This window comes from Diachasmimorpha longicaudata, chromosome 16 (genome assembly GCF_034640455.1).
Source record: "Diachasmimorpha longicaudata isolate KC_UGA_2023 chromosome 16, iyDiaLong2, whole genome shotgun sequence".
NCBI lineage: Eukaryota > Metazoa > Arthropoda > Insecta > Hymenoptera > Braconidae > Diachasmimorpha > Diachasmimorpha longicaudata.
The window spans coordinates 1,502,587-1,517,388 of record NC_087240.1 but is presented as its reverse complement, the minus strand read 5'-3'; the positions used below and the strand labels follow the sequence as shown (position 1 = coordinate 1,517,388).

General features: G+C 33.2%; 1 protein-coding gene across 2 annotated transcripts; it reads right to left on the bottom strand.

Annotated features, from left to right (window-relative positions):
* Positions 1-308: 308 nt before the first annotated feature.
* LOC135170269 (nuclear transcription factor Y subunit alpha) lies at positions 309-12,176 on the bottom strand. Of its 2 annotated transcripts, none has more exons than XM_064135951.1 (7): positions 11,959-12,176; positions 11,011-11,315; positions 7,577-7,692; positions 4,590-4,763; positions 3,190-3,281; positions 2,968-3,109; positions 309-2,892 (listed from the first exon to the last, which is right to left on the bottom strand). In XM_064135951.1, the coding sequence occupies exons 1-7, from the start codon at positions 12,123-12,125 to the stop codon at positions 2,824-2,826; spliced, it is 1,065 nt and encodes a 354-aa protein (XP_063992021.1). In that variant the 5' UTR covers positions 12,126-12,176; the 3' UTR covers positions 309-2,823. The 2 variants fall into 2 exon arrangements, with proteins under 2 accessions (XP_063992021.1, XP_063992020.1); XM_064135950.1 differs by having other exon boundaries at positions 7,559-7,692; positions 11,959-12,174.
* Positions 12,177-14,802: the final 2,626 nt, after the last annotated feature.

Genomic DNA, 14,802 nt, shown 5'->3' with positions numbered 1-14,802 from the left:
GCAACTATCGTTTTAGAAGAAAAACTAAAAATAATTTCATGGATTATATTTCAACTTTTTTTAAAGAGAATTTATCAATGATCAATAATTTCGAGTCATGTAAATTTATTATTCGTGAAATCACTGAAGAAGTATGCGGAGTTTGACTATACTGTTCACCTCAATTTAGAAATAAAAATGTTGTCAAATGATAAATAGTAAATGCATAAGAAAACGAGGAATAGTGAATAGATAGGGCATGAGGGATGGTATAACGTAGTAGGTAGGAATTATTACAAGGTAGCATTAAAAAAATTGGACGAAATAGATATCGATAAATATTCTAATAAATTGTCACGTAGATCAGTACAAAACACAATCGCACCGGCGTAGTTTTGCCTTGTATTTATGTTGTCTACTCAAATATTCTATATTTTTTCATCTTTCCAGTTGTATGTATATTTTTTGGTTCTCTATTCTTCAATTCACATATTTACATCCATTTTTTCTTGTAATCAATCGCATTTAGCTCTGTCGAACATTAATCTTCGAATTAAGACCCGGCCCCAGTATCTGTAGAACATTATCAAACTCGATTATTTGGTTCAATGTGCACATAAAAATGTCAAAGTCGATGGCTTGTCACTCATGAACATAATAATTATAAGTTTAGCTAGAGAAAGAAGTAAAAAGTTTAGATAATATTTTCTTGCAAATGCCGATCAGCGTATTGCCATCATGAGTACATATAAAATAGAACAGAAAATCTAGTGGTGCATAGTAAACAAACGCTTGTCGAAAAAAAGGCTTTTTGAAATGAAAAAAAAATATTGTTACGACTAGTTTCCCTGCACTTTCATGACGACTAAGCAAACAGATCGTAAATAATGATTCCCCAAGAAAGTAATAGCTGGTTATCAGTTAATTCTGTGAATGAACAGATGGGAAAAAGTGGTTATTTAGTTGTCCTAAAAGTGTAGTAAAAGTATTGGTAAAAATATTTTAGCAAATTTACCACAGGATTTCCTGCTTCGTTTTGTCTATCGTCATTACTATCGATATCTGCAATATTCCTCCATATTTTTAAGGATGGTTTTCTAAAGTATTGAAACAATTTTTCATTTTGTTTTCTTACCAAATTTATATCAATTTATATATAAAAATTAATCCGAATAATCAAATGTGTTAATATTCTCCAGATAATGGACCTGGGCCTTGATGACATTATAATGAAATCCATCATTTTCTAAATATATAACACTAGGTAACCGATCAACGTTAAGTGAGAAATATAAGTACGAAAATCCAGCGGATAATGAATATATTGGTATGCGATGACAAATTGCAATCTGGCAAAATGAATTCCGTGGGTGCTTAAAAGAATTAATTTCTAAAAAATGGAACATCGAGACCAACATATTCACTAGCCATGGTGAAATCTCCTTGAAGATTTGTTTCTGAAAGCAACTAATTATTGCACTAAATGAAAATTTCGTGAAAAACAGGATTTCATATAATTATCCACGGTAATTACTTAAATCGGTAAGAAAACGCGTATGGAAACCGAAGACAGTGCATATATCCATATATCAGCGTCTTTATAAGAAATAATCAGCTCATCGAGAAATTTTGATAGAAGTATGTTAAACTATTAATGTGAAACCACAGATGAAAATGAGCCAAACTCCCACTTGTGGCGGTTCGAATAATATTAATAATTTTAACAGAAATTTCGAAGTCGCAAATACAGGACTATGCCAAAAATTAATTTCTAAATTATTGACTTACTTAAGCTTGATATAATTCATTTTCATTTAACAGTAATGCCAAATTTGTTGAAGATCTTATGGTGTACGTCTTCGAAATGGTTTTTGAAAGATAGTACCTTGCAACTCAAACAATCTTGGGTTACTAATGTATTTTCAAGAAAGCTTTTTACCAGTCTTCATCTCACACGTGTTTTCATAAAAAAATTGAATTACATTTTGAGAATTTAATTATTTTTGAAAGTGGCGGCTAATAGACTTTCCAATCATTCAAGATCTATTAGATCTATTTAGAACTAACAATAAGTGCAAAAACATTACATGTTCATTGTCCCAGACAATACTTCAAATGCTAACAATTATCGAGGTCTTCAAATTTTAAGGCAATAAAAGTTTTATAACAGTTAGAAATTTATAATTAAAAATATGAATTTGCTTGCCAGGTTTGAGTGATATAGATTTAATTAAATTTTAGATTTAATTTAATTTTCTTGAATATAAAAGTTGGCGCTCTCCACGCAAAATGAAAAATCTCTTCTTCAAATATTAAAAAAAATATACTCAATTGTTTCAGAACCATTGTCTCCCCAATTATACATGAATACCGCAATTTCAATTGAATTACACGAACAAAGAACTTTACATTAAAAACAAATTCGAAAAAAAAGAATTCCCGTTTTTATTGTCCGCAATTTTCAAAAATTAAAAAGGGAACTTTTAGATGAAAATATTTTTAGGAAAATTTCAGCGTTTCTCAGTCAAAGAAGCCAAGAAGTCCCCCAATTATGCATTTTTTTACATACATAATCGATATTCAATGTGTAATAAATCTCGTTCTGATAACCCGCGACTTTCAACTAGTATTCTCCCTTGAGAGACGGTAACATGTATTTTGCCAAACTCAATCATAAAGCGATGAGTTGAAAAATTCGAAGGCAATGAAGAGAAGAATGGAAAGAAACTATAATAATAATCAGAAATTTGAATGTATTTACAATCTCTTAAAATTTGATAACGCACTTGCCATTCCCTTTCACATTCATATGTTAATTTTTATTTTCGATTACTTATTTAGCTTTCAGTGACCATCAGATGTCACAATCCCACTATCTCCGATCATGTCAGGTAAGGAAGTGCTTCCAGTTCCCTACAAGATAGTTGATAAAACAATTACGTGACGAATTGCATGTAAAAGTAATAAAATAATGTACTGTTAAACTACCTCGATAATGATCGTCGATCCCATGTTGTCAGTAGTATGATGTTGTACATTTCCCTGACCAGCGGGCAACGAAATCGTTCTTATTGTATTTGTGCTTGTCGACGTCGATATGTGCTGGGTGATCATGGCATTTTGATTATTCCTGCGAAATTAATTAATAATTTCTATGTAGAATGGAGAATAAGTCGACAATCATAGGAAAACGGGAAACCTTCACATTACCTTCGTTTTTTCACTTGTCCAGAGTGGAAACGTCCTCCTTCTCCTCGAATCCTATTCATAGCATGACGATGACGTGATTCATGAAGATATTTCTGTAGAAAGAAGTTGATTGCCGTTAATTCTCAAAGCGTTAGAATGCAGAATCATTAATTACAAAATCATATTCATAAATTAGAATTACTGTTAAATTTCCAAACTGCTAATTATGAATTTCGCTCGTAAGTTATCGTAGAGATTGTCGATTGAAATTCGAAGAGATTCTATTTAAGGCCTGACCCCTAACAGTCCTTTCTCTCCGCCTTATAGCAAATGGTTCCAACTATCAGGAGATGGCGGAAAATCGAACGTAAAGTTCAGCGTTAGTTACGTATCAGTGGCGGAAAATGATCCCCAGTGGGATTGCTACACTATTAGGCCATTTTTTCATTATATTTTCGAAGCGATCTATTAAAAATAAGGGAAATATGACATAACCCAAGAGTTAATGATCAGTTGTTTCGGACACCGACAGAATGATAATCTTTTTAGATGAGAACGTCATCGCCTAAACTGGAATATAACTGATTCAACAAAACCACTGATCTAATGTTTTGCCATATTTCCCTAATTTTAATCAGATCTTTAGGAAAGTGCGATAAAAAAATAGCTGAACAGTGTATTTGGTTTTCTGGGTGAAATAAATCATAACTATCGCCGGAATTTATCCCTCATTGTCCGCCATCTCTTAGTAGATAGTTGCCACTAGTGGCTGTTGAAGAAAGCGGAGAAGAGATCGTTGGACACTATTTTTTGAGGAGCGTGAAGGGTGGAGAATGGAGCCGCTAGTAAGTTTTTTAATTATACCAATCAGAAAAAATAAACCGCATATGTTTCCTTACCGAGTTTTACATTACGTGCACAAAAGTTAACAAAGAGTCATCTAATATGTTGCATGAAACACGAAGAGCATAGATTACTTGACGGGCAGGATAAAAACATTCACCTTTGGCTGGTCTTCTTTATATTCGTCAGAAAATGTTAATCGCACTTATTGCCTAGTATACTATTGGTGACTGTTTTTTTGTATTTCATGTTACATTATTCCCTATGTATATTTCAAAAGTATATTTCGAGATAAGTGTGACGAAACGGTCACGAACGTGAAGTCTGCCAATTCAACGCGCCTCTCCGAACTATACGTTTTGACAAGCACATTACGTTCAACGAGTGGTGAACTGTGCTATTTTTCCTTCACTAGTATGCAAAAACGCACTTTTCGACACGGCCTGGCCGTAGTAGCGGTCACAAAATGTACTATAATGTAAGGATCAAATCTTTGTAATATTGAACAATTCCAATAGTGATGACAATGCGTGCTGCTGCTGTTGCAATAAAAAAGAATTTAAAATTGATATTATTACCGGTCTTTCTTTGGGGATTTTGCCCTCAGCCTCGAGCTTGGCACGAGCTTGTCGTCGTTTTAGGATTCGTCTGTATTGTTTTGCATTAACATAAAGTGGTTCTTCCTCTAAAAATTCTGCATTTGGTAAGGCCACTCGTTGAAATGGGCCCTGCCCACTGTTTCCCGGTACCATCTATATTTTTAATCAACAGTAGAATAGATTAGACAACATGAGCATTTCCACAAGTAATTGCCAGCTATAAATATAAAAAATTGCCTCAGAATTTTAAAAATCCACTTGTTCATTCTTTATTGGAAAGTATAATAATCAAAAAGACGAAAAATGATTATACCAAGAGCTCACCAACTGATCAGGCGTAAATATTGACGAGTAAATTTGTCTTAATCTAATAATGTAGTTGTGGGTTAATTACAAGCTACTGAAGACAATAGAAAAGATACCATTCATTAATTATGTCAGAAATATTTTCAATGTTTCCAAAAAAAAAGATTTTTATGTATCTACATATTTTGATATTTTAAAGCGGCCAAGCTTCACCCATCGTATGGATACTTTCTGTCAACAAGAAAAAAATATTTTCTCGAATTCTAGGACACCTACTGTCATTTTTCTTCAACGTACTGTTCTATATTTCTTTGAACCAATAAAAATTACAGATGAAAATATTATCTTCACCGATTCAGTCATCTCGATCAACGAGCAATGGGTTGAAAGGTGGAAAAAGGATGATATTCTACTAATGAAATTCCGAGGTAAATTTTGCAACCTTGTGACATCGATATATGATGTAATAGGTTTTCAAAATTTTCGATGAAATTTTTTTCGGTAGCTTCAAATAGTACACTCTGATTGGCTGAAATCCTAAGTGGGAAGATAATTACTGAAAATACCTGAAAAGTTGCTCTACCAAGGGGCGTGAATGAAATTCCTATTTGTTGGCTGGTGTATTTGTTATTAATAAATTGAGCATATTTGAACATCTTGATGATGGATTAGCCTGAAACTGTTCTTGAAATTAGTCTACAAAATTAGAGAATTATTCCTCTCATGAAAGTCGATAACAAACTAATTATGAATGAATCCCAACTTATTAAAATTATCATTAATTGAAATTAGTCCGAAGAGCTATGCCTGCTTGGAATGGTACATCAGAAGTCTTCCGACGACTAACACAGGTTGCGTTCTACGGACCCCGCACGTGAGGAGATAAACTAGGAAATGCAGTTTGAAACACTGATTTCGAGCCGTCCACTCTTTGCACTATTTCTGTTTTGTTCATCAACCAGATCAGAAAATTTTTTGTCAAAAACATATTTTCCTCAAGTGTAGACTATAACAAAATATTGTGCTCCCAAAAATGAGTATTTCAGGAAATATATCGAAAAAAAAGAGTTAGAAGTTTTCTCATTAAACACAAAGAAGATGATGTGCCGAAAATGGCATGTAGATTCAGCTATTCATTATGCTGTTGCCAATATTTTAGAATTGAAGGAAAATCTCCGCCTTTAGTACAAACTTCGTGATTTGCGAAAAAAGTTATTATAAAAATCCATGTCTCATTTCTATATTTTAAGTTATTATGAAAAAAAAAAACAATTTTTGAATGTAGGAGGCACGTTTTTCTTTGTTCCTTCATCACTGAATTAAGTTCTCGGGATGAACTATAAGATTCAAAACATTTAAATTTTATTTATGTTTTGAAAATAAAAAGCGAGTTGAACAATTAAAAAATCTAAAAAATTTGGGATAAAAGTTTCGAGAGTTCAGAGCAAGTTGCCACATTGCAAAATATCTCAATTGTCTTTGGATTCCGTTATATTTTCGTCAATCTCTTTTTTTGGGAGGACTAAATGGTGATCATCGGCCAATTTTAGCTTTCAATGTTTCAGGTCATTGAAACACTTTCTTTTCAGTTTTCTATACTAAAATATCAAACCCCTCAAACGTAAGAGGTGCCGCCTCGCCGCAACACGGGCCGTCATAAATAAAAAAATTATTTTCATCGACACTATGAAGTATATGAAGAAAACATTTGAAAAATTAGTAAAATTATGTATTCATAAAACAATTTTTATATTTTTGTTCATGCACTTATAAGATTATTTTTGCACATGAAATAAAATTACCATTTACGATAGCTCCGCAGACAGTTCAGCTTGACTGAAAACCGTCTTGTTGATCGAGAAAATTTTTTCCAAAAATTCTGAAACTTTTAGTACGAATAAGGTCAAAGCTTGCCCGTCAAACGACAGATGGAAAAAATACTTTGTTTAATAATTAATTTGTTATTAATTGACTTAGTCAATTGAAGTATCTCAAGTTTTCTCACTCCAACTTCAAAAATAAGCCATGGTAATAATTAGAATTACGGTAAGTTTAATTACGAAATTGTGTAGAGTATCCACATGTAGGAGATAAAAAAATTGTTTTCAAGAAACTGAAAAAATTTCCCACGTAATCTATTAGATGCATCTTGAAGCTCCGCAAGTGGAAGTGAAAAAAAAGATTTTTAGGATTGAAAATTCAAAAGAAATTGACAATACAAATTCTTTAAATTTAGAAGCAATTTTTTTCATAAAGAATGAGTGGACTCTCTTATATATTTACGTAAAGGAAAACAAGACTAAATGGACACTCTGAACTTTTATGACATTATTGATAACTAAGCCATCAACTCCACTAAGCCTGAACTCAATACCACGATGGATACCGCATTTTCTTCACATAGAGAAGTCAAAAATTTGGTGAGCTACTATAAGAAGTTGAGAATGTTCATCTATCTGATTGTCACGTAAAAATGGATAAGGTCACTATCAAATTAGCCACATTATGAGAAAGTAGAGAATGATGCATGATAAATAAATGTCAATGCATTCTGTCAGTAATGTCGCTCTGTTATCACTACTAGCCAGTATATCATGGTACACAGACTAAGCAAGTGAAAGAGACTTTTTGAACGTATTCACCATAACAATATTTCCTGCCTGAGGTGCTGCTGCTGTTGGACTTGGAATTGGTTGCACTGGACTTGCAGTTGTTGCGGTCGTTCCTTGTGTTGTAGCTCCGGCAATTTGCATTAACGTTCCATTGACATTTATTACTGGAAAAAAATATTTCCGTTAGATCGGATGATTTTGGTGATCATTATACTGATAAGATTTAATTACATGACGATCGAGTTTTCATGTGCATAACGGATTATTGAATATGGGAGCTTCACAGGGTTGTGGGAAACATAATACAAACGTCCACACAATCATTTTAGTTTCTTGTTTCAGTTTTAGCTAATTAGTATCTGGCTTATTACTTTTTATGAAACAAGTAGCAAATTACTTATCTATTGTAGATGGTACCGCAATTTTTACTGAAAAATTATATCATTTATCAAATTTATTTATGGTTTCCAAGAGAAAACATTGCAAATTAAGGTTTTCGGTTTTTGCATTTTTTAACGGGGGTGTATACGTGTGGACGTATATGTATGTGTCTATTATGATATGTGATAAACGTTTCTCTGGATTGTGCGCTAGGGAATCGACGGAATTCAATCATTATTTCCCTCAAATATAGGTATTGCTGAGCGCTCTTCATCGTCATTAGCTAACATTTAAGTCATTCACTAATTTGTTAGGTTTTTAATTTTTTTTTAAAGTCCGTTGTTGAAACACGCTCGGACTAAAACCAGCAGGTGACCGATGCTATCCGACAGAAATGATCGTTACTTTACGCGTAATTACTGATTTTTCCATCATTCCTACCGATTCTATGGATAGTATGCCTCCGACTTAATCTATACTACCTCCAATTCAAAAATAAAAAATGAGATAGTCGTCATGTGATTTAAAAATTCTAAAGAATGTATTGCTCAACATTTCAAATATAAAACTTTCATTCGATTTGTCAATTGTTTAACAATGATTCCGATATAAGGCTTCACATTCTATTTCTGCAACCGGCACCCATATTCCACAGAACCTTTAAAAAGAGACATGTAATATTTCGATGCAATAGATTTTAACAAAAACTTAAATATCCTCAAAATCATTTGATTTTATTCGGACCATTGACATCTTCAATGTGACATTCCTATTCCTGTCTTTTCCAGTTATCGGATGTAGGAAATTAAAATAAAACATATGACCATCCACACATCTGTCTCGATCACCACTCCAACAATATTTTAGCAACTATTTATGAACTAAACAGAGAAATAACACAATTAACTATAAATATAGTTTTCCCAAAATAGTTAAGCCTCCCCTATGCAAGAATTATCGACAAAATTGTACTTTATGATATTTAATAAGTTGTGATTTTTCCTCTAAATCGCTCTATTAAAAAAAAGTACAGTTTAATATACAAACATCACTTAATGATACTGCCAAATGACTCATTTTTAAAATTTGTATCATAAAATTCAGCTGTCTCCCAACCACGTTTATATGAAAAATATATTTAAAAACGAACAACACTCATATCAGGAAAATTTCCTAAGAGAGCCTACCAATATTTTGATTGATTTCGATAGAAACACCAAGACGAGTATCTTCAAACAGAAAATAGAAATCCCACCACCCATTCGACGGATATTGAGAGCAATATTTTCGCAAACAAAAAAGAAAAACACTAGACGACCATTGCGAAAAAAAAATAAAATGAAAATGGTTTTATAGCCAGTTGCTCATTCTAGATATCGGAAAAAAACGTTTAGAAAAAATTCAACATCTCTAGAATCACTAGTCTGACTGAGCCCATCCGATATATGAGCCGTTCTTTTCATAAAGAACATGTCCTCTCTAAATTTCGCTGTTTTCGGAAAAAAAAAAACAAAAAATCGTAAAGATCTCGGAAACTCTGCGAAAACGGGTATATAGCTATTAATTGATCAACAGACGGGCTATCGAGACGAACATTCTGCAAAAAAAATAAAACCAGTTCCCTAGTTTTGGAGGTATATGCGAAAAAAACTCCGGAAAAGTACTCTATCAATCAACCTGATTTTATGCACAGTTAGTCCTCATCAAAACCTATGATCTGTAAAAATTTCCGGGTTTAAACAATTTTTGTAGTCAATTTATTATTTAATTGATTAATTTTCGAGAAAAAGTTGATTTCGGGAAAGTGGCAGAGGGGAGGACATACCGACGTGGTCCTCAAACTTCGTATTTTTGCACCTTAGGTCATTCCGCATCAGTACCAATCAAAATTTAAAAAATGTGAAAATGACCTGATTATAATGTTTCAATGCGCAAGCAAAAAATGATTCATTAAATAATGCCTGAAACTAAGTTATAAATCTGTTCGTAACCGAGTTCGAAGATGGAGATGATAGTTATACTAGTTAGTCTAATTTATCGAGGAATCACCAAAGTATTACATTCGATATCACAGTACTACAAATATCTTTGGATATTTGTCTGCAGATAAATTCAATCATAGCTGCAATTATTAATTAGTCTTTGTAGCAATGTTAAGAAATCTGAAAAATGGCTGCTTTTTCTTTTACTTTCGTTGTTTGATGACAGTTAAAATAATAAATTCCCTAAAAATTTACCATGAAACATGAATCTATAGAAGTCAAAAATGCAAATGATGAAGAAATAATAATAACCCCAAAAAATCAGAATACAAAAGGAACATTTGGAAGCATATTGCTAATCTATTAGTAAAAAAACTAGACTGTATACGATACCGGGATAATTTTGCACTGGTTTAATATTATCAAAATGTATAAGATTACTTTTCAACTATGTTCTAAAATTTTATCAAAATTAGATATTATCAGTATCGCCCTTTTTCCCCATCCAATTTCTCCCTCAAACTCTTCAAAAATATGCGAATAACGAAAAATGTAATTATATGTACTTCAGTGACTTTGAAACTTTACTTTGAAGGTTATTGATGAAAATTTGTAACTTTCCAACAATGTTCATAAAAATCACATCAGCTATTGTCATTCTTTTTCAACTTCAATTTATCAACATTTAAAGAGTTGCTCTTAGTGAATCAATTTGACGCATAATGTGCAAAGAAATATTTGGCATTCTGATCTTCAATAATCTTGAAATACAATTTTTTTGACAATTTTTTAATAAAGGAAACTAACGATTGTCATGATGAGCTTCATTATCAAAATCAATCAAAAGATTGTTCGAACCATTTTTTCCCGTTAAAGATCACTATAATTCGCTGGAATTTGTAGATAATTTCAATAGAATTTTATTCCATGCATGACTGAACAAGACTTTTCATCTATTAACTTGGAAAAATTATGAAAATATCTATTTCCAACGTATTATATAAATTTCACCAATTATAATCACTTGGCCTTGCGAAAATTCACTTAATTAGAATACTGCACCAATCTAACGAAATGAGAAAATCAATTGACTCACTTCTCCAGTTTTTATTAGTTTACCTGTAGGTTGTGCCTGTTGAACTTGCCCATCTAATTGAACAGGCTGATAAATGTAAGTTTGTCCATCTGGGGTCTGTATAATCTGTGGTGTCTGTGGTTGTTGAATAACAATCTGTTGTCCTGCACCAGCGAGTGATGTCATCATTTGAATCTGTCCATTTGGTGCTGCAACCTGAATTGTCTGTGGGAGCATCATAGCCTGGCCACCCTGGCCCATCTGGACTACCTGGAGAGCTGTACCACCAGCACCTCCAACCACAACTGCCTGACCCTCCCCTAGCTGCTCCATCTGCGTCGCGTATTGTCTGTTAAAAGTGAAAAAGTGCAACATACGTCAGTTAACCTCTCTCCATAGTCAATATTCAGAGAGACAGGTAGATAATCATCACCTCAGTTGTGATAAGTTCAATACATTGCCATGAGAAAATGGAGTTATGTTCACTTGTGTTGATAACAGGATTCATTGCGAAATTTCAGGGAGGAAAACTGAGGTTGCGTGACCCAGAAAACACTTAAAGTTATTCATAAAAGCACTGAGTCCGGTCTAGCTATTTCACCCAACACGAAGTAGGTTATCCATTATCGTCATTGTAAAAATGAGGCAAAAACACTTCGAAGTCACGCATTGTAACAAATCAACACTTAACAACAATAATAGCGTTATGTTTATGACGTTTTTTCATTTGTATAAAAACTATTGGCGCGATGATTGTGATTAAATGATGATGTTGAGGAACATTTTATTGGAAATAATTGGGCTTTAGCGTGTGCCACGACAAACATGGCCGTTAGCAAGGCTTTTCACGTATTGCGGGGACGCGTGTAAATGCCCCGAAGAATACTTCAGATAATATCAAAACAAATAATATTTATAATTGTTTAAGGGTTGAGGCGAATCACGATGCCCGCGCTTAGCGTTGGCAAGTGTTCGATAATTTGTGGACTTACATTGGATATTTTTGTGGCCACTTTCCCAATGATTGGTCGGCAAATTGAGGACCAATGGTCGGCGACAGTGAGTCCTCGGCCCGTGTGTATTGGTGGCACTGAAGGGGGGAACTGCCAGTACGATGCCAGCCCGTTGCAAGACAGGTCGATGCCTTTTTGCTTCTCATATAGATGGCCAATCACAGCGTCATATTATTCTTCTCACTTCGTCACTCGCTGAGCAACCGCATATCCCAAGATACTTAGCCGACAAGTACATTAATTCAAAAAACCAATGGATGTATGCGATTGTGAATCGTCAGTATATGATTGTACTGTAAACCATTTAGTTTGTATAGCCAGTAATTATTCGTAATTCGATTGTTGATTCTCGATATGATGCTAACCGGCAAAAAGTGAAATATTTTAAATTAACCGATACGGGACACTATGAAAAGAAAAGATTTTGTTTGCTTGATTGAACATCGGTAGAAGTTGTTCGTAGAATAAAAATATTTATTAATTAACGGTGCTCGTTCACTGGTTTTGGTTTTAAAAAATTAACGATTTTTTAGGCGTGATGCTAGCTGACAAAAATTAACAATGAACTGATTGAACTTAATTACCTAGTAATTCTCAAGAAAATCGTGCTTACATGACGCATTTCATAATTTTATTCTGTACACATTCATTTCTCATGAAAAAAGTATAAAATTAAATAACTAGAAGCAAGCTCGCCACTGTCAAAAAGCGACTACAGTCAATGTAATTGTGTATTTCGGGGTGGACATATTTATAAGCCCTGCTGAATTGTTAGGTACCAAGAAGTATCGAATCCATTGATCTTGAATTTTAGTCATAAATATGATTTAATAGCACAATAGTTTAATTTCAGACTTCTATTCTGACATTTACACGTTTCACCATTTTGGAGTTATAACTATTTCAATCGACTTCTATTGGGGACATCTAGGTGAGTATTTAAAAAAAATGAAATCCGGTCAGCCATTTAAAAAATATTCAGGGAACACCTTATTAGAAACCATAAGTAAAACATCCGTGAGTGTAACTAGACTTCTTTCTCTAGTTGCTGTGCTACAGTCGATCGCTCTATGCATACTTATTGGAAAAATTAATAAGTAGATTTCAAATGGACAGCTGATTTGCAGATTTCTGATGCTTTTTCATTTCTTTATGATAGTTCTGGAATAAAATTTAATTTTCAAGTTTTATCCTAACCATTAAGTCTGGCTGAATTTTTCTATACTTCTAAATAGATCAAGCAGGGATATTCATACATCAATTTTAAGAACATTTATTGTTCATCAAGATGGCGTATCACACATTTAGTGTAACTGCATTTTCATCAAGTTACATCTGATTGTTTCCATTTTTTAAGTTACGTCACACACCAACAATGAGAATTTATGCCATTTATCGAGACGTTACACTACACCAGTGGGGATATATTATATGTCAGTTTGTAGATCTCATCGAAATATTCAAATTGATTTCTCATATCATTGATTCTATCTATTACACAAATTTTTATAGCAGACAATATAGCGACTTCATCGTTTCAGATTTTGAAAAGTTCCATGTTGTTCTTATAAATGATGCCATTTGCGTGGTTTCTGTTCAAGTTCATAGTAATAGTCTACACTCGTGTGAAAATATATCAAGATACCTTCAGATTACCCCCGATATTATTTAATCACGTCTAATTTTAATCAACTTATATGAGTTTCGTGTTCAAAAATTGAATGTCACAATGTTTATTGAAAATTTAGATTAATGCGGTCTCTTTGTAACTATCGGCTAAGTAAGTAAAACTGTTGATATACTATTTTAAAGAATTTCCACGATTCTTGAAAATGACCTGCTCATCAAGGTATATCAGATCTTTTCTATTTTTGCTGTTGTACCACGTCTCAAAAAGGTCATCATTTATTAAGAAGTTTGACCTGGTCTACGGAAATAGATCTCACGTTAATTTAAAGGTCTTATTGAAATCGTCAAATTGATACTCCAAATTAGTATCTATTCAATTCACTAAATTTTCTTGACCAGAAAATCCGTCAGTGTGACCACATGAAGCATTCTCCATCCACTGGGTTATCTATATTCCTCATGTTCTTTTGAGGATTTTAAAAAATTTTCTAAGAATTTTAATGATTATTTTTCCCATCCAAATCTTGGCCAGTAGGATTGCACCATTCGACGTTATTTTGTATAGTCAACACGGTATTTCAGCGAAAATTCTTGAAAATTTCACTGGAAATTTTTCATGTTGCCTATATAAAAAAAAACAAATGATGAAGTAACCCTCAATTGTATCTGACAGATTAAATGACAATTCGTTGAAAATTATGTCTCATGGTGCAATTCTATCGGCCAACATTTGGATGGAAAAAATAATCCCCCGAATACCACTCGAACTTCGAAATTATCTGATGTTTCCCTCAAGGTTCCCTACAAACAAATAAGCTTGTCAAGTTTTCCAGAAAAATCACTCGCGCTTCGCGCTCGTGATTTTTAGACTGGAAAACTTGACACGTTCATTTGTTTGCAACGAATCTATCGGGAAATATTCGATAATTTTGAAGCACTTGTGGTATTATATGTGATTATTTTTCCCACCCAAATTTCAGCCAATAGAATTGCACCATTTGTTGATATTTTGTATAGCCTACCTCGAATATCAGCGATAATTTTTTGAATATTTTGGTAAACAAACGACACTTAACCAAATAAACCTCTTTTCATGTCATGGCACAATTCTCTTGGCCGAAATTTGGATAGGAAAAATAATCCCCTGAATACCACTCGAGCTTCAAAATTATAGAATATTTCCCTCTAGGTTCC

Coding starts and splice junctions, on each gene's coding strand:
- LOC135170269 (XM_064135950.1), bottom strand. CDS start 12,125: ATGAGAAGCAAAAAGGCATCGACCTGTCTTGCAACGGGCTGGCATCGT. Junction 3,282..4,589: donor AAATCCCCAAAGAAAGACCG/GTAATAATATCA, acceptor TTCTTTCTACAG/AAATATCTTCATGAATCACG. Junction 2,893..2,967: donor GATCGACGATCATTATCGAG/GTAGTTTAACAG, acceptor ACTATCTTGTAG/GGAACTGGAAGCACTTCCTT.